This window comes from Scyliorhinus torazame, chromosome 12, assembly GCF_047496885.1.
Source record: "Scyliorhinus torazame isolate Kashiwa2021f chromosome 12, sScyTor2.1, whole genome shotgun sequence".
Classification (NCBI taxonomy): Eukaryota; Metazoa; Chordata; class Chondrichthyes; order Carcharhiniformes; family Scyliorhinidae; genus Scyliorhinus; species Scyliorhinus torazame.
In genome coordinates this window covers 38,819,902-38,840,723 of record NC_092718.1, presented here as the reverse complement: position 1 = coordinate 38,840,723, position 20,822 = coordinate 38,819,902, and the positions used below count along the sequence as shown (strand labels likewise).

Genomic DNA, 20,822 nt, shown 5'->3' with positions numbered 1-20,822 from the left:
GACAGGTATCATTATGTCAAAGTTCAGACTGATGACTGGGTTTCACATTAAGACGGTCTCTCTCCCTCCCCATCCCCTCCCCCCCTACATTTTTGGTCTGGAGTTTGATGGTAAATGACATCAAGGAACCCTGGCGCAAGGGATAAGGAGCTTGACAGTTTCAAGATATCAAGGGGATCAGAAAGGATACAGAGAAACTATGTCCGTTGAGTAGAGAGACGAGGCCTAAGACTGGGGGCACTGTGTAAAAATTGGAACCTGGTCTACAGGAGTGAAATTAGATAACACTTCTCATTTTACACAAAAAGAGTGGTAAAGTTTTGACCTCCATTATCGAAAAACATGCCGTTAAATAGTCTCCCGAAGTTCTCTCTCAGGTGCCTTCACCAAAGAAACACTTTGAGAATTTCAATCTTTCCTTTCAGTATTCCTCTGCCTTGGATTTCCATGGGCATTCGAGCTTCCACACAATCTCTCAGGTACCCAGCCACGGCCAAACACTGCTGCCTTACTGCGTCGAGGGCCCGGGTTCGATTGCGGCCCCGGATGTCTGTGTATGGAGTTCGCACAATTCTCCCTGCGACAGCGTTGATTTCACCCCCACAACCCAAAGATGTGCAGGGTAGGTGAATTGGCCACACCAAATTGGCCCTTAATTGGAAAAAAAAGAATTGGGTACTCCAAATGTATTTTTTTTAAAAGATGCCACAAAACATTTGATTTACCTCAGTGCAGCTGTCTCTTTAACTAAGCACTTCCTCTGTTGTTTACCTCAACTTCACCTACCAGGACCTTGTTCAACTTATTGTTCTTGGTTCCTTTGACTTCAGTCTTCGCGAAACATTGTCCCAATTCCCTGGTTCCTGGACTTCATTTTGGGAAATTTTGCGGCTCGCTGGTCTTGTTCAGTTGGTTCTGGGTCCAGTTTAAAATTAAATTCAAAGTTCTTTCTAACCCAAGGTGGCCCCAATTGCTAAGCAACAGCCTCGTCTTTCTTTAACCCAGTTTACTTTCACATTGTTCAATCCTTGAATTAAAATACAGATAGTTTGAAATTAAACCAAAACCCATCGACATGCATGCCCCTTTGTTTAACCTTAGTCAACTGAAGCTTTAACCTTATACAGAAAAAAATATAACTGGATCTACGTTTTTGTCTCCAATACCCTTAAGAACAAATATGGATTACTTAAATAATGTGGTCAAGTATCCCATTACAGGGCAGCACGGTGGTGCAGTGCGTGAGCCCTGCAGCCTCACAAATATGGATTACTTAAATAATGTGGTCAAGTATCCCATTACAGGGCAGCACGGTGGCGCAGTGGGTTAGCCCTGCAGCCTCACGGCGCTGAGGTCCCAGGTTCGATCCCGGCTCTGGGTCACTGTCCATGTGGAGTTTGCACATTCTCCCAGTGTTTGCGTGGGTTTCGCTCTCACAACTCAAAAGATGTGAAGGGTAGGTAGATTGGCCACGTTAAATTGCCCCTTATTTGGAAAAAAATGAATTGGGTACTCTAAATTTCTTTTTTTTTTTTTAAATACCAAGGAAGTGGAATACCATCTAGTTGGAAAATCCAAAGTCATTGTCATGTCCCTCTTGGTCAGTTTTGACCAACTTTAGATATTAAAAAAAGAGGTTGAATCTTTACTTAAGGTCAGTCAAAGTTGTGACATTTGCTGAAGTTTACATTAATTTATCTCCGGTTCCAACAGTTCCCAAAGTTGATTAATGTTCAATTAAAGATTTATCATTGTAAGTAGCTACTGAAATTTCTAGAAAGCCTTCAACATTTCCATTAAACGCTCTTATGTTTCTAGCACCGAGCTAAGGTTACTCAAAATTTCTGATATGTTCAAGATTAGCTTTTTCAACCAACATTTGGAGGTTACACTATTTGTAAGAATTTTTGTTCAGCCAGGGAGTGGGACTAGGTAGAGGGCCAGTGGAGTCTTGATGGGCAAAATGGCCTCCTCCTGCACTGAAAAGACTCTGGGATAATTGAATCACTTGCAGCAATCTGCCCAGAATGAAGATTTTGAACGATATGACACAAACCTAGGTTATCAGACCATTAAATGTCATTTTGAATCCTTTTGAACCTGCTGGAAAAATTGAGACTTTTTTCAACTGGTCTGTTAAGTCAATTAACAAGATTGCATGTCATTAAGCAGATTGTACAGATAAATTTTACAGTTCTAAAAAAAATTAAGCCTTAATGTTACCTTCAGACAGCTGAAGGGGCTCAGTGATAATGTAGCAATTACAGGTATTTACTTAAAAAACAAAGTTGCACTTTAGAGTCTCACTGTCAGATTACTGTAAACATTGAATTAACTAGTGGTGAATTAACTAGTACGGTGACCCACCAGGGCCCAGGTTTGAGCCCGATTAAAATTGGATATCCTAAATTAAAGAACTGAACACTTTAAATGAAATACAGGCCAACTTCAGGCAAGCTGTTGAAATTCAGATAGACCAAAGTCAAATATCCAAGTCCCAGGACAGGCTGCCAAAACAGGTCTGGAATTGCTCCATCAATCACCCATTAGGAGATCATCGCACCCTATTGAGATGCACAGGTCTATTGTCAGTAGCCCAGGTCGAGCCAGACTCTCAAGCATTCAGAGTTTCTGTTGTTACCTTATATAGGAACAGGTTATGTGCAGCCCACAGCACCAGAGATGGGGCACCTGGGATGGGCTCAGGTGTCCTGTCAAATGGTCATTAACTAGACCATTGGGTGCTGAGATCCCTTGCCGAGGCACCATTGGCAGAAAACCAGGGGAAATGGCAAAAGGGTGGAGGGTTAAAAACAGGCACCCAAGGCACACGAGCAGCAAAGACTCCAAGCAGGGGCAATCGAGACATTTGGGAGGAACAGACAAGGGACGAAAGGAAAGGAGGGAGGGAGGAAAGACAGGAGGAAGGTGCCAGCGAGACTCACCTTCATGCCAATGGACCAGAGGGACTCAAGAATCCGAGCCACAGTTCAAACAAACCATCTTTGGGGGTAGCATAACCGAATCTTGGGTGTCTCTTGTATTTTATGGAGGTTAATGACATGGATGTTTAATACATTTGTTGAATTTATACTTGTGTTTGTCCTTTGTTCATCTCGCAACTGAGGGCACCTGGGTAAAACTTTGATGAGTACACTGGTCGAAGTATCTGAATTTGACAGGTACAAGATTAGTCTCCAGCTACGTACGAATACAGGCATTTTTCAAGCAATTTAACAATCACAAGGATGAGATTTGAATCATGCAAATAGGATAAACTTATAGCATAATGGCCACCGACATTCTTATGCAGTCTTCTTCCACTTACTTATGGATTGAAATCCACGCACAGAATAGCTTCAATTGCAGTAAATTGAGACAAGCAAAAGCTCAAAAAGGCTTGTAAAATGAAGGGCGATATTGTTCATCTATTCATCACTGGACACCACTTTGGAACATTGTAGTACATGCTGCCTATATCCTACCCAAGCACCAAGTTCCACTCACCCACCATCCTGGGCTCAAATGGCTTACATTGGTTCCACACTCCATAATGTGCTCAAACTCTAGTCCTTTGAAAATTGGTTCATCACTTCATCCCACCCCCTCTCTCTCCCTATCTTTGCAACTTCCTCCAGCATTCAAAGTCTGCCTTTCACCAAACTCTCCACTGGCCATGACCACTACATGACAACTGGCAATTATGCCTTCAACCATATAGGCCCAATGCTTTAATTCCACTTCAGCACCTTTCTGCTTCTCCTCCCTCTCCTTCACAAAAGGCCTTCCTTAAAAAAAAAAAAAAATATTTCCAAAACAAATATTTCCAACCAAGTTTTGGTTACGGCTTGAAATGTCTCCTTCTTTGACACAGCATCAATTTTTTTTCTGAGTACACATCAGTAAAATATCTTGGAACATTTTTTTTTTTTTAAACTTCAAAAGGCACAATATAAAACAATATAAATGCAAGTTGTTCTCTCACTCCAGAGTCACATCATGCCTCAAATCTAATTAGAATTTTAAACATGTAGTGCAAATTTTATTGAATTTCATTTTGAACTCAGATTATCTTTCTATTATCTGGTTTGCTTTTTAATCTATTTATCACCTGTATTAATTCTGTATTCAGAGAACTGCTCTATATTTAATTTTAATTGATTTTCAGAGAAGTGCTCTGCCATCATTTTTGGCAAAGGTGGAAATTATAATCAGACTTTAGTACATTATATTTTACTTGTTCATTTCCTAAGGCTTTTCCCTCAGCAATTCAGAGGAAGCATTGTTCTGCAAGCACAGGAACCTAAAGCCATGTAGCCTTCAGCTTGTTATGCTACTATCAAAGTGCAAGTATTAAGCCCTTTAATATTACAAGGTACAAACAGTGCTCGAATTGATTACTCAAGTCAATTATGGGTCATACCATTTTTTTTTTAAAAATTGATTAAAGGTTTTCATAAAATATCAATAACAAAATGAGAAAGAAAAAAGAACCCAACAGGGTTAAGTACAAAACACAATCTAAAAAAGCAACCCCCCAAACACCCTCCCCCCCCCACCCCCACGTACATAAATAATAAATTAACATTAACACCCCGACTTAACACAACAGGTGTATACACCCCCTCAGACCCGCCAGTGTAAATAACAAACAAAAATAAAGTAACCCCCCCCCCCCCCGCCCGAGCTGCTGCTGCCATTGACCAAGGTCTATCATTCTGCCAGAAAGTCTAAGAACGGTTGCCACCGCCTAAAGAACCCTTGTACCGACCCTCTCAAGGCAAATTTCACCTTCTCCAATTTAATGAACCCTACCATATCGCTGATCCAGGATTCCACGCTTGGGGGGTCGCATCTTTCCACTGAAGGAGAATCCTTCACCGGGCTACCAGGGACACAAAGGCCAGAATTCCGGCCTCTTTCGCCTCCCGGCTCCTCTGCCACCCCAAATATTGCAAGCCCCCAGCCCGGTTTGATCCTGGATCCTACCGCCCTTGACACCGTCTTAGCTACGCCCTTCCAAAATTCCTCCAGCGCTGGGCATGCCCAGAACATATGGGTGTGATTTGCTGGGCCCCCTGAGCACCTAACACACCAGTCCTCACCCCCAAATAACCGGCTCATTCTTGTCCCGGTCATCTGTGCCCTGTGCAGCACCTTAAACTGTATGAGGCTGAGCCTCGCGCATGAAGAGGAAGAGTTCACTTACCAAAGGGCATCTTCGATCTCCTCTCCCAACTCCTCCTCCCACTTAGCAGGTGATGCAGGAGGAGGAGGAGGCCCCGGTGGTGGAGTTGAAAGGTAAGTTTCAAAGATCTTCCCCACTCCCACCCACCCCCCCGACAGCACCCTGTCCTGTACTGTGTGTGGCAGTAGCCGTGGAAATTCCACCACCTGCTGTCTGGCAAACGCCCTTACCTGTAAGTACCTGAAGGTCTTCCCCAGGGGGGGCCCGTACTTCTCCTCCAGCTCACCCAAGCTCGCAAACTTCCCGTCCACAAACATGTCCCCCAACTTCCGTATCCCTGCCCTGTGCCACCCCGAAAACCCTCCACCTGTTCTTCCTGGGGCGAACCGGTGGTTCCCCCGTAATGGGGTCCACACCGAGGCCCCAACTTCCCCCCTATGCCACCTCCACTGCCCCCAAATTGAGAAGGCTGCCACCACCACCGGGCTCGTGGTATACCTCCTTGGAGGGAGCGGCAGCGGCGCCGTTGCCAGCGCCCCCAGATTCGTACCCACACAGGACGCAGTCTCCAGCCTCTTCCATGCAGCCCCCTCCCCCTCCATCACCCACTTGCGCACCATCATCGCATTGGCGGCCCAATAGTACCCACAGAGGTTGGGTAGCGCCAGCCCCCCCCCCCCCCCCCCCCCCCCGTATCTCTACTCCGCTCCAGGAACACCCTTCTCACCCTCGGAGTCCCTCGCGCCCACACAAATCCCATTATACTCCTGTTAACCCGCCTGAAAAAAGCCTTTGTGATAAACACAGAGGCACTGGAACAGGAACAAAAACCTTGGGAGCACCGTCATTTTGATTGACTGCACCCTACCTGCCAAGGACAGTGGCAACGCGTCCCACCTCTTGAACTCCTCCTCCATTTGCTCCACCAGCCTTGTAAAGTTAAGCCTATGCAGGGCCCCCCAGCTCCTGGCCACCTGGACCCCCAAATACCTGAAGCTCCTCTCCACCCTTTTTAGTGGGAGCTCGCCAATCCCCCTCTCCTGGTCCCCTCGCTGAACTACGAACAGTTCGCTCTTCCCCATATTGAGCTTGTACCCCGAAAAGTCCCCAAATTCCCTAAGGATCCTCATTACCTCTGGCATTCCTCCCACCGGGTCCGCCACATACAGCAGCAGGTCGTCCGCATAAAGAGACACCTTATGCTCCTCCCCACCCCGCACCAACCCCCTCCAGTTCCTCGACTCCCTCAGTGCCATAGCCAGGGGTTCAATCGCCAGTGCGAAGAGCAGGGGGGACCGCTGTCTCGTCCCTCGGTGCAACTGAAAGTACTCGGACCTCCTCCTATTTGTGGCCACACTCACCATCGGGATCTCATACAACATCCTAACCCACCTGACAAACCCCTCCCCAAACCCGAACCTCTTCAGCACCTCCCACAGGTATCCCCACTCTACCCTATCGAAGGCTTTCTCAGCGTCCATCGCCACCACTATCTCCGCCTCCCCCTCCCTCGCCGGCATCATGATAACGTTCAAAAGCCTCCGCACATTCGCTTTCAACTGTCTCCCCTTCACAAACCCAGTCTGGTCTTCATGGATGATCTGCGACACACAATCCTCAATCCTCGTGGCTAAGACCTTCGCCAGCACCTTGGCATCTACATTTAGCAAGGAAATCGGTCTGTAAGACCCACATTGCAGGGGATCCTTGTCCCGCTTCAGGATCAAGGAGATCAGTGCCCGGGACATCATCGGGGGTAAAGCCCCCCCTCCCTTGCCTCATTGAAGGTCCTAACTAACAGCAGGCCCATATATTTTTTATAGAACTCGACCGGGAAACCGTCCGGCCCCGGTGCCTTCCCCGCCTGCATGCTTCCTATCCCTTTGATCAGCTCCTCCAGCCCAATCGGGGCCCCCAATCCCGCCACCAGTCCCTCTTCCACCTTTGGAAATCTCAATTGGTCCAGGAAACGGCCCATTGGTCCAGGAAACGGCCCATCCCTCCCTCCTCCCATGGGGGCTCGGAACGGTACAATTCCTCGTAGAAGTCCCTGAAGACCCCATTGATGGGTCATACCATCTTTAACCAGGTATTCAAGGCCATTGTTTTTAATTGTTCAAACAAATACAAGTTAATAAGTTTTAATTGTTTGGTTAAGGATTGTTTTTTTTTTTTTAATTCTTCATGGGATGCGAACATCGTCGGCAAGGCTACATTTGTTGCCCATATCTAAATGCCATTGAGATGATGGGGTTGGTTACATTCTTGAACTGCTTCAGTCCATTTGGTGTCAGTACACCAAATAAGTTTTTAAAGTGTGAGCTCTAGATTTTTAAACCAGCATCAAGAGAAGCAACAGTTAGTATCGTGTGCAGATTAGAGACGACCTTGCAGGCGATATTCCCATACATCTGCAGCCCTTGTAGAGAACCTCCAGACAATAGGATAAAGATTAAAACTCAACCACTTCGCTGTGCATATAATTAAATGAGAAAGCCCAAGTGATAGTAGCACTAATTTGTCAAGTCTGGTATCATGAATTTCCTCTACATTTCCATAAGACGTAGGAACAGAATTAGGCCACTTGGCCCATCGAGTCTGCTGCACCATTCAATCATGGCTGATGTGTTTCGCATTCCCATTCTCCTGCCTTCTCCCCATAACCCTCGATCCGCTTATTAATCAGGAACCTAATAATAATAATAATAATAATCTTTGTCACAAGTAGGCTTACATTAACACTGCGGTGAAGTTACTGTGAAAAGCCCCAAGTCGCCACATTCCGGTGTCTGCTCGAGTACACAAAGGTAATTTAGACATTCTAAATTCTCCCTAACAGCAAGTCTTTCGGGACTTGGGAGAGGAAATCCACGCAGTCACGAGCAGAACGTGCAAACGCCGCACAGACAGTGACCCCAGCCAGGAATCGAACCTGGGACCGCACTGCCCAGAGCTACCATGCTGCCCATCTATCTGTCTTAACAACACAGTGATTTGGCCTCCACAGCCCTCTGCTGCATTGAGTTCCACAGATTCACCACCCTGTGGCTGAAGAAATTCTTCATCATCTCAGCTTAAAGGATTGTCCCTTTAGTCTGAGGCTGTGTTCTCTGGTTCTAGTTTTTCCTACTAGTGGAAACATCCTCTCCACATACAGGATACTGAGGAGCCTAGGTAGTGTTAGTTTCAATAAGATTCTCCCTCATCTTTCTAAACACCCGAGTACAGATCCAGAGTCCTCAACTGTTCCTCATACGACAAGCTCTTCATTCCAGGGATCATTCTTGTGAACCTCCTCTGGACCCTTTCCAAGGCCAGCACATCCTTCCTTAGATACAGGCCCAAAACTGCTCAAAATACTCCAAATGACGTCTGACCAGAGCCTTATACAGCACATCCTTGCATTCTATAATGCTAACATTGCATTTGCCTTCCTAACTGCCAACTGAAGCTGCACGTTAACCTTAAGAGGCACTGATCTGCAGATCAGTAAATTAGCTTGAACTGGTACAAGCAACTTTGAGTTTAAAACTGCTGTGAACAAGGAGTGCAAATCAATATGAACAGATTCAATTATATTCTTCTATCAGTCTACTCTGATAACGAATTATACGGAATAGAATTTACTGCAAGTAAAACTCTTGCCTTGATCAATCGGAGATAATTAGAAATATCAATACACTACAAATATATTGCAGACAACACATTAAGCAATAACTTGTGGGGAGGTCACAGTAAATTATTTCTCTCCAACGAGTGCTAACAGGCAAACTACCACTTCCCCCTCCCGAAAAACAGCAAGTAGCAGATATGACGCACTTTGAACTCATGATTGCAAGTCAGCTGTTATGTGGTAAATATTTCTACAAGTTGCACAAAAGATACATTGCCTCCAAAAAAACAACTTAGTTAGGCTTCACACGTTTTTTTTTTCCCCCACTGAGTTATTGCAAGTAATATTTATGGTCCTATGCTATGATATGGAAGACCATTCCACACAAAGCCAGAATAGCCTGAAGTCTCAAGTCAAGTTGGAACGAATGACTAGGATGAAATAGAACAAAAATCTGCAAAGGGCGTTTCACAAACTCCGATACAAATTAAGAGGCAGGATAAAATCAAGGATAGTAATCTCAGAATTACTGCTGGAGCCACATGTTAGTATAGCATTACTAAGATACAGCAGGCAAGATAGATGGTGCAGGAGTCAAGGCTTTAGATTCTTTCAAAAGTGGAACCAGGTTACTAAATGAAATCGAAGGTACAGGATTCGCCCGAGTTCTGGGACAAAGTTGATGTTAAAATGACTAATGTTTGGCTGGGGATTAAATCTTAAGGATTTTTAATTAGAGAATAAGATTGGCAACAGAGGCAGGTTCTGTGTTGTATTCCAGAATACATGTTTTGTGCATGTAGAAAGTAAATTGGGTGGACTGGAGGCCCAATTGCCATGAAAAGACTTATCGATACAACAACACCCAAGAGACATGCCTTGGGCTAGGGCGGTACTGGGAATGGAATAATCCTCGTGGAAAATACTCAGAAACACCAAGAGTAGGCAAAAGAGCAATGACAAGATCAAGAATTTCCTTACAATATTTGAACATACGAATGAAATATTATGATAAAGTAGCTGAACCTATTTGGGGGAATAGTTCCTGGACTTTATTATCGTCCGATAAGCAGTGCAAGAGATCCAAAGCAGCAAAATGCTGACAATTAGAAACATTGTCGAAGCAACTGAACCAAGGAAGATTTCAATCATAAGATAGATTGGTTTAAGAGTGGTAGATTGGTTTAAGAGTGGTAAATAAGGGTATGTTATTTCTACAATGTGTTTCCCATCAGGCTGCTCCAAGCCAAATTCATATTGAATCATGGGCAATTTAATGATGTGGATGTACAACCAGAGAAAAATTGGCTAACAGTAGCCAATCTCTTCAGAGAAGCAAGTCAGTTGACTTGAGTTCAATCAGAGTGGGAGAGTAGTATACTGGTGACACAAATGTCTTTGTGGCCAAGTATAGGTGGGGACAGAGAACGCAGCCATTTAGGCTGGACCCCATCTTCAGGTGGGCCTGGATTGAGAAAGATCTTGATTTGATTTATTATTGTCACATGTATTAGTATACAGTGAAAAGTATTGTTTCTTGCATGCTGGACAAACAATGCATACCGTACATAGGGAAGGAAGGAGACATTGCAGAATATAATGTTACAGTTATAGCAAGGTGTAGAGAAAAGATCAACTTAATACGAGGTAGGTACATTCAAAAGTCTGGTGGCAGTAGGGAAGAAGCTGTTCTCGAGTTGGTTGGTACGTGACCTCAAACTTTGGTATCTTTTTCCTGACGGAAGGTGGTGGAAGAGAGTATATCCGTGGTGCGTGGGGTCCTTAATTATGCTGGCTGCCTTTTTGAGGCAGTGGGAAGTATAGATGGAGTGAATGGATGGGAGGCTGGTTTGCATGATGGACTGGGCTACATTCACGATCTTTTGTAGTTTCCTGCGGTCTTGGGCAGAGCAAGCTCCATACCAAGCTGTGATACAACCAGAAAGAATGCTTTCTATGGTGCATCTGGAGAAGTTGGTGAGGGTCATAGCTGACATGCCAAATTTCCTTCGTCTTCTGAGAAAGTAAGAATCGTTGGTGGGCTTTTTTAACTATAGTGTTGGCATGTGGGGGGGGGGGGGGGGGGGGGGGGGGGGGGGGGGGGGGGGGGAGAGAAAAGAGACCAGGACAGGCTGTTGGGGATCCGTACACCTAAAAACTTGAAGCTCTCGACACTTTCTACTTTGTTCCCATTGATGTAGACAGGGGCATGTTCTCCACTATGCTTCCTGAAGTCGATGACAATCTCCTTTGTTTTGTTAACATTGTGGGAAAGATTATTGTCGTCGCATCAGTTCACCAGATTCTCTATCTCATTCGTGTACTCTGTCTCGTCATTGTTTGAAATCCGACCCACTACGGTGATGTCATCAGCAAAATTGAAAATCGAGTTGGAGGGGAATTTGGCCACACAGTCATAGGTGTATGGGGAGTATAGTAGGAGGCTGAGGACACAGCCTTGTGGGGCACCGGTGTTGAGAATGATCGTCGAGGAGGTGTTGTTGCCTGTCTGTACTGATTGTGGCCTGTGGGTTAGAAAGTTCAGGATCCAGTCGCAGAGGAAGGAGCCGAGGCCAAGGCCACGGAGTTTGAAGACGAGTTTCGTAGGAAAGAGGGTGTTGAAGGCTGAGCTGTAGTCGATAAATAGGAGTCTGACATAGGTGTTTTTGTTATCTCGGTGTTCCAGGGTAGAGTGCAGGGCCATGGAGATGGCATCTGCTGTGGACCTGTTGCAGCGGTAGGCGAACTGTAGTGGATCAAGGCAATCCAGGAGGCTGGAGTTGATTTGTGCCTTGACTAACCTTTTGAAGCACTTCATGATGATGGATGTCAGATCCACTGGACGATAGTCATTAAGGCATGCTGCTTGACTTTTTTTTTGGTACAGGGATGATGGTAGTCTTCTTGAAGCAGATAGGGACCCAGATTGTTGTAAAGAGAGGTTGAAGATGTCTGTGAATACCCCCGCCAGACCTCCGCATCAGGTTGGGATGGCAGACCTTAACAGAGGGAGGAGCTATCCAAAGCCCCCCCCCCCCCCCCCCCCCCCCCCCCCCCACCCCCCCCCGCCCCCGAGAGGGTGGTGACATGGATCCTGAGGGGGCTGAACAGCCCGGGTAAAAGGTGGTGTTTGCTCATATGAAGAGCTTGAAGGTGGGCATTGTCTTCTTGCAGGAGACACATTAAATTATGAAGGATCAGGCGAGGCGAAGGAAAGTATGGGTGAGACAGGGGTTCCACTCGGGTTTTGATTAAAAGTTGAGGGGCTGCGATTATGTTCAACAAACGGGTGGTTTGGCGGTGGCAAAATTCGATATTCCTGGCGATTGTTAGGGCGGAATACTACAATAGTGATATCAGACTATGCGCCACATTATGTGTACGCAAGGTAAGTAAAAGGTCCAACCCAGCGGACCTCGGGAGGTTAGATTCGGCACTCCTGACAAGACAAGATTTTTGCGCAAAGGTAGCCTCGGCCATAGAGAACCATGTGGAGTTTGAGGGGGAGTTATCACCCTCCACATTTCGGGAAGCGCTGAAGGTGGTAATTAGAGGAGTGGTAATATCTTATAAGGCCCACAGGGACAAGGTCGCAAAGATGGAAAAGCCAATGCTTTTTTGGAAGTGGACCAGCAGTATTCAGTGGCATCAACAAAAGAGCTGCAAGTGGAGAGAAGAGGTTGCAAGTGGAGTTTGATCTGGTATTGATAGGGAAGGCGGTGAGCCAGTTGCGTCATTAACTGGGTGTATTCTACAAATATGGGGAGAAGGCCAGCTGTCTGTTAGCTCACCAGTTGAGATGACAGGCAGCTACACGAGACATAGCTCAGTTTAAGGATGAGGGGGAGGCTGGTGACGGCTATAGAGAAGATCAGTGAAGTATTTGAGGCATCTTATCAGGGACTGTTTAGGCTCGAGTCCTTGGTGGAGGACTCAAGAATGGAGCAAATTTTAGATGGGTTGGATTTCCCAAGGTGGAGGGAACAGGGATTGGAGGTGTCATTGGGACTGCAGGAGATAATGGAATGCATTGGTTCTATGCAATTGGGGAAAACATCGGACCTGATGGCTTTCTGGTGGAATTTTACAAGCAATCTGCAGCATCGCTGACACCACATCTACTGGGATGTATAACAATTGGTTGTCACGGGGGAATTGCCAGCCATGCTGGCGCAGGTGTCCATCTCCCTGATCCCAAAGACAGATAAGAATCTGGTGGAACATGAGTCTCACAGGTTCCAGTTCCTTGTTGAACATTGATGCAAAGGTGCTAGCAAAGGTCCTGGCGAGGTGTTTGGAGGGATGCGTTCCGGAGATGGTTTCCAAGGATCAGACTGGCTTTGGCAAGGGTCGCCAATTGTCAAGTAACATCAGGTGGCTTTTGAATCTGGTCACGACCACATGTTGGGGGACGGTTCCAGAAGAAATTATTTCTATGGACATCGGGTGGAATAGAGGTACCTTTCAGTGGTCCTGAGACGGTTCAGGTTTGGGCCAACGCCTGGGTGAGCTTGTTATATACTTCCCCCACGGCGAGTGTTAGAACGAATGCAGTGAGCTCGGGATACTTCCGGCTGCCCATGGGCACGAGACAAGGATGCCTTTTGTCCCCGTTTGCACTAGCTATTGAAACCCTGGCCATCACATTTAAGTCAGTGAAGGAATGGAGAGGCACTGAAAGGGATGCGTAGAGAGCAGAGGGAATCCCTTTATGCGGACAACTTGTTGCTGTACGTTTCGGACCCTCTCTCATGTATGGGGAAAGAGCATGGGCTTGTCAAATACGTTTGGATCCTTCTCAGGGTATAAACTTAATATGACCAAGAGGGAGGTCTACCCGGTAAATCCCTTGGGTAGGTGTGCAGACTTGAGAACCTTGCCATTCAAGCTGCCCAAAATGTGATTCTGGTATCTTGTTATTCGGATGGCTCATGAGTGGCTCATGCACAAATTGAACTTGGCCAGCAAGGTGGATGGGGTGAGAGGACCAGAGGTGATGGGATGCTCTCTCACTTTCCTTGGCGGGTCAAGAACAGACTATAAAAATGAACATTCTCCCGAGGTTCCGGTTTGTGTTTCTACAAATAGAGAAAATTACGTTCGTTCTTCAGGGGTCGGAGACGGGATTCCATTCAAGTGGAGGCCATTCATCTCCATTTTCAAAAGATCTGGTTTTTGTCACAATTTTTGGGGGCGGGGGGGAACGGAGGGGGAAAAGAGACTGGGTTTTTCTGTTTTGGGGGTAAAATTAGTTAGCCTATAAATACATAATACAACAAACTGTCTGTATTATGTTTGTGTGTGCTTTATGATTGTGGAAACTTTCATATTGTTTGTAATAAAATATCTACATTTTTAAAAAGTGATGGATTCAAATTTTGGGTTCGCTGTCATTTGTGCACAACCCAAGCAAACTCTGACTCCATTACGAGTTTAAATTTACTGCTTAAAATCCGGTTCAACAGTGGCTCAATCTGGGGAAGGTTCACATGCCAAGTGTACAAGATACCATAATTTCCAAAATACTACAGCAAACCGATGCAGCTTCACATGCAAAAATATATGAACAAACATGGTAGTTTTTTTTGTGACATTCAGTGCAACTCCTTTGACCGCCATCACATTATCATAGAATTTACAGTGCAGGAGGCCATTCAGCCCATCGAGCCTGCACTGGCCCTTGGAAAGAGCATCCAACTTGAAGCCCACACCTTCGCCCTGTCCCGTAACCTAGTAACCCCATCTGACCTTTTTTGGACACCAAGGGCAAGTTAGCATGGCCAATCCACCTAACCTGCACATCTTTGGACTGCGGGAGGAAACTGACACAGACACAGAGAGAACATGCAGACTCTGCACAGACAGTGACCCAAGCCGGGAATCGAACCTGGAACCTTGGAGTTGTGAAGCAACAGTGCTAACCACTGTGCTACCGTGCCGCCCCAACAATACAATCTTGGCTGCTAATATGTCTCCATTTTGGAAGTCAGAATGTGATGTAATAACTGGCTCCAACTTAAGAGGAGAACATTCTTGGCCTTCCTGGCAATCGGAATTCCTATTATATGCAGGCTGTTATGTCATGAGAATGTCGCTTTAAGAAATGGTTGGCTGCTCATATTACTGCAGTGATGTCAGAGTGCAGGTGGAGCTGGGCTGTGTCGGCTTTTTACTTTCGTTTTAGGCTGTTTGCTGCAGGGTGTGTTTTAGTTTTGTTTCCGTGTTGGAGCTGAAGCCAGACAGAGCAGGTGTACTGTTGATCTCTCTGCCATGAAAATACTATCTCTTGATCATGTGTTGATTTCAGAATTATAAATGTTCTCAGTAGTGAATGTAAACCTGATGTGCTTCTGTTAAAAAGTGTTTCTTTTGACTTCTGGATGGCGTTTGGGAAGTTATTAAGGATTACTTAGTGTTGTCGTCTTTGGGGGTTGTATTTGAATTAATGGTTGCCAAGATGTTCACTGTATTGTTTAAAAAGGTTAACTCGAGATCATAGAATAAACATGGTTACTTTTCCATTTCTGCTGTAGCACACCTGTAGAGTCGGCTGTGTGCTCCCCATATCACAGTCTATTAAAAGTTGTGGGTCTGGTGAACTCCACGATACACTTTGGGGTTTTCTAAACCCTGGCCCATAACAGTTGAGAAAATATTTTAAAAACTGGATTCTATTGCGGTTTCAGGTAGGAATTAAACGTTAGAATTAATACTTTTAGCAGCATGTAAAATGCTCCTTTTCTCAAATTTAAGTAGCCGCCATTGCATGTTTTCATCAGTGCAGCTGAAGTGGTTGACAGATGCAACACGAGAGCATCACCCTGAAATTCACCTCCCATTGTCCTTTCTATGAGGAAACAACTGGATGCTACTTGATTGCTCACTAGAGCAGTGCAGGCAAATTGGGAATTCTAGCAAGTGGCATGGAAGAAAAACTGAATTATCAGATCGAAGTGACTTCATTTGTTCTGCAGAATGTTCTGGCATCAACTGACAGAGGGATCAGATTATCTTCAGAGGATATGGAAATAATGGAAGTGGTTTGATAAAACCACAACTGCAGCTCACGCAATGAGATGCAAGGAAGTTCGATAAATGCGCATGAGGTTTTGAACATATCCACCCTTGTCTGGAACTGGGTCATTTTCAAATAGAAACCCAAGCAGTAATTAGATCTTAAAAGAATGACAGAAACGAAAGTTACAGGTGGAAAGATATGCTCCAATTCTCCAATGCCGTAAAACATTGTGTTTTCATGCGACTTACTTTGATCAACACGACAAACACATTTGAATACATTTTTTAGATTCATCTAAACTCAAAACAAATCCTGATATTCATGAAAGAAACAAAGAGCTCTCACACTTCCACAGGGTACAAGGTGGTACTCAAATTATTTTGATGGGATGTCTTCCAGCTATCAATTAACTTTAAATGCTATCGGATCAGTGCGCATTTCTGGCATTTTGATTTAATTTCTAGCATTCAACCTTAGATGCAAAAATGAGAAAGACACAGTTTTAGTTTGGTGCTGCAAGGTCCATGTAGGTTGAATAACTGCCACTTCAATTGGAAGTTCACAATAACACCACTTGCAGAACCAGCAGCGTTGCAGTTTTTTTTAAGCTTGTTATAGGTTGCTTTGAGGTGATGTTCCACATTTGACCATTTAATTGAAGCATTTTTCATTCAGGAATTCCATAGCTTTAGGCAAATCCTTTCTGAAGATGGGTGGTTCCAGTGATAAGCAATTATAGCTATCTATTGAACACTTCAAAAACAGTGCAACATTCTCATGAGCAACAGATACCAACACAATTTGTTGAATTATTAAACTGATTTTCACAGCCCTCAGAGGATTAGATTTGCAGGAGAGAGCCAAAACCTATTCCAGATCAGTGAAACAATCATAGAACATAGATTGTAGAACTATACAGTTACAGACCCTTCAACCCACAATGTTGTGCCAACCATTTATCCTAATCGAAGATCAACCTAAGCTACACTCCTTCAATTTATTGCTGTCCATGTGCCTGTCCAAGAGTCGCTTAATGACACGGACTCCACCACCTCCGCTGGCAGTGCATTCCACGCACCCACCATTCTCTGTATAAAGAGCCTAACCTCTGACATCTCCCCTATACCTTACTCCAATCACCTTAAAATTACGTCCCCCCCATGACAGCCATTTCCGCCCTGGGGGAAAGTCTCTGGCTATCAATGTCTCTCAGCACCTTGTACCCCTCTATCAAGTCACCTCTCTGCCTTCTTCGCTTCAGTGAGAAAAGCCCTAGATCCCTCAACCTTTCTTCAGAAGACAGACCCTCCAGTACAGGCAGCATCCTGGTAAATCTCCTCTGCACCCACATCTTTCCTATAATGAGGTGACCAGAACTGGACACAATATTCCAAGTGTGGCCTACCCAGGGTTTTATAAAGCTGCAGCAAAATCTCTCAGCTGTTAAACTCAATCCCTGTTAATGAAAGCCAACACACCATGTGCGTTCGGAACAACCCCATCAACCTGGGTGGCAACTTTGAGGGATCTGTGTATGTGGACCCCAAGATCCCTCTGTTCCCCCACACTTCCAAGAATCCTGCCTTTAACCCTGTATTCAGCATTCAAAATCGACCTTCCAAAACAAATCACTTCACATTTATCTAGGCTGAACTCCATCTGCCATTTCTCAGCCCAGCTCTGCATCCTCTCAATGTCTTGTAACTTGCAACAGCCCTCAACACTATCTACAACTCCATCAACCTTCGTGTCATCGGCAAACTTACGAACCCACCCTTCCACTTCGTCATCCAAGTAATTTATAAAAACCACAAAAAGCAAAGGTCCCAGAACAGAAGAGAGTATGAATTTAAATGCCGAGCCAAGCTCATGATTTATACCTCGCAGAAGAACCAATGCCAATGCTTAGCAACACCTTTTTAGTTAAACAAAAAAATTTCACTCTTTTCTTGTGGACAATCAAATCTCGGGTCAGTTTGGGCATGGGTCATTGGCAGTGCTAGTCTCCAGGTAAAAATGGAAATCAGTTGAATGATATACTACTGCACAGCTACTGATTCTACCCATGTGTGTAGATGTATTGGTCTAAATCTTCTGAGCAGGGACCAGAGCAAACAGAAATCACTGAAGGTACAATCATACTCTTCAGAGAGGTAAAAATGGGGATTCTGCTAAAGTAATATGTAATACATTTGAGAAATAGAGCAGATACTTGTCAATAGAATTTTTGAAAATACAGTCGGGTCATGCTGAACTCAAGTTCTGGAGGAATGAGTTTTAACTTTGCAGTACATACCGGCCATGTGCATGGAAATCCAAATGGACAAACTGGCCATCGTGCAATATTGACCTCTTGGCACGTTGATGCTTCTGATGCAGCATATCTGTGTCATATGACAGACCTTCATAATGTCTAATGTACTTGCTTAAAGGATTTCCAAAGTGCCCTGTAAACCAAACAAGCAGTATTAAATACAGTCACATACAATAATCAAAGTTTACTTCTTAATTGTCGTTCCTCAAGATTAAAGCCCAAAGAACATGAATAAGGTAAACAACAAAATCGATACCCTCAGTACAGAGCTTATCGAGTCATCATGTTATTCATTCAACTCAAGTTCACTCAGAAATTCCAGCTTCAAAGCGTTTTTCCCCCAATTGTTTGCAGTACATTAAATGTTTTCCAAACAAAATATATTATTTCTTCTCCCAAGTTAATAGTTCTATAAGTCAACCACATAGCAGATAGTGGAGGCAATACCGACTTGAACACTGTAGCTACTCATCAATGAGCATCTGGGTTGTTAGTAATAGTGGGAAAATCCAAACTTGATGACTGAACAGCATGACTCAACTATCACCGATTTTTAAAAAAAAAGTTATAATTTTCTCCAGGCAGGCCCAAGTGTGAAATAAAAACTTGGCTTGACCGACTTCAATCTGTCCCTGGAGCTCAACATTTGCCTGAAAAGCACCAAACACCATCACTTTGATCTGATCTATTGACTAACTCTGGTCATTGGAATCCTAATAATGAGAGTCCTATTCACATATAATGATCATTATTATTTTGGGGGTGGGGGGTGGAGAGAAAGAGGAAGGTGACCGAGACAGTGGGGAAGAAGAGAACCAGTGAAAGTCAGTTGAAGATAGTGGGATTACTGATCTTGATTTGGTTGGTGGTAGTGCTACATATTCATAACATCCAGCTGCTCCCAAAGCTTGGGTCAACTGCACTTTGGCAGTAGATTAATGGGGGCGGGGGGAGGTGGAGCCTTTTTCCAATTTAAACAACTTTTTCCCCCATGACTTCTCATTTTACCGTCAATAGTTGCAGTTCCAATCCATGTTCTTTTAAAGAACAAAATCATTCAATGCACGAAACAGCATGGGCAATGCCTGTTATTCTTTGGATCTATTAATGTTATACATCAGTACAGGTGTGATAGACATGATCAATAACCAAAATGTAAAAAAGTCAATTCCTTCTGTGGAGCAACTGACACCATACGGAGATACAGTTCAGATCAATAGCTTGCTTCGCAGTCACAGGTTTTTGTCTTGTTGAGCTTAAATCTTCATTCCCACAAAGGCACATTGTTCAAGTGGGGAACAAAATAATCTCTCACTACCTGGTAACACTCATTTCAGTCATGAACCATACTGGAGGTTGATTAGCATGTCAAACATACATTTAATCCACTCACACTGAAGAGACAATATGTAGTGGTTTTGTTAAAATGCGAACAGGGTTTAATTGAAACAGTAAAACTTCACATCCCGTGTACTGTGATGCCCAGTAAAATATCAGTGCTAACTTTCAAGGTATGGACTGAATACAATGTGGACTTGCTGAAATTGGCTTTAAAAATGGACAAAGTGCAAAAAGATGTCCAGGGGTCAGGTGCACTTGTGTGGTTTCTGCACAGGCAATGAACCAACTAGAGTCTCTGCAAAGTTCCAAAAATGTAAATGACTATGGATGGAATACCCTCCCTTGAAAATAAATCAAAGATGTGAAACCACTTGTGAATTGCATTGCACATTGACTGGGTGTTTACTGAAACTCAAATTAAATTCTGTGAGATCTAGCCCAATGAGCGATGCAGTGAAAGCCACACATCGTTGACAGGTGTGAAGGGCAGCACGGTGGCACAGTTGGCTAGCCCTGCTGCCTCAGTGCCAAGATCCCAGGTTCGACCGGCTCTGGGTCACAGTCCGTGTGGAGTTTGCATATTCTCCCAGTGTTTGCATGGGTTTCGCCCCCACAACCCCAAGATGTGCAGGGTTGGGAAAAAATAATTGGGGCACTCTAAATTTATTGTAAAAAAATCATTGACAGGTGTGAACAGCCATCATTCATTCCCGCAAGTGGAGCAATGGCCTCCAACGTTAAATCAATTGGTCACATGATCAAAACTGACTTCAGAACATATCTCGTTTCTCCAAGAACAAGCAACAGAAAGGAATCTGGAAACCAACAGGATGAGACACGCCATTCCTCCAGCAAGGGAACAGAAACCTGTCTGAAGAACAACCAGTCACCCCAGAGAGAGAGCGCGAGAGAGCAAAAGAGAGATCGAGATTGGTCACAACCTCATCTGGAAACAGAGAGACTTCTCATTTCCATTCATGCAAAGAACCACGAGCCAACACCCAGGCCTGAAACATGGGCATCTTAAAGATAGAAACACGTCATTTGCAGCTTGTATTCTGTTAATGTTCCAGCTGCATGTTCTTTTCTCTAGAACCCATTATACTCATGCGTGTTTTCACTGTTCTTAAGGGACTGAGCGTTCATGAGGGCGTGAATGTTTTTTGGTGTGTTTACATTTCAGAGCGGTGTGTGTAATCTTTTCTTCTGATTTATACTTGCCCCGAAAGTCTGCTTAGTATCCATTACTAAAAAAGTCAGAACACTCCCTCTAAATACACAAAGCCATGGCCAGTGAAGAGAAAGTTAGTCAAACAACATTTGCTTCAGCCGCAACAATTTGCAAAGA

General features: G+C 44.5%; 1 protein-coding gene across 1 annotated transcript in view; it reads right to left on the bottom strand.

The window, feature by feature from the left end:
* adam10a (ADAM metallopeptidase domain 10a) overlaps window positions 1-20,822 on the bottom strand; it is a 208,873-nt gene that overhangs the window by 146,305 nt on the left and 41,746 nt on the right. The window contains 1 exon segment of the mRNA XM_072470713.1: window positions 18,116-18,266. Within this exon segment, the coding sequence (XP_072326814.1) occupies window positions 18,116-18,266 (151 nt within the window).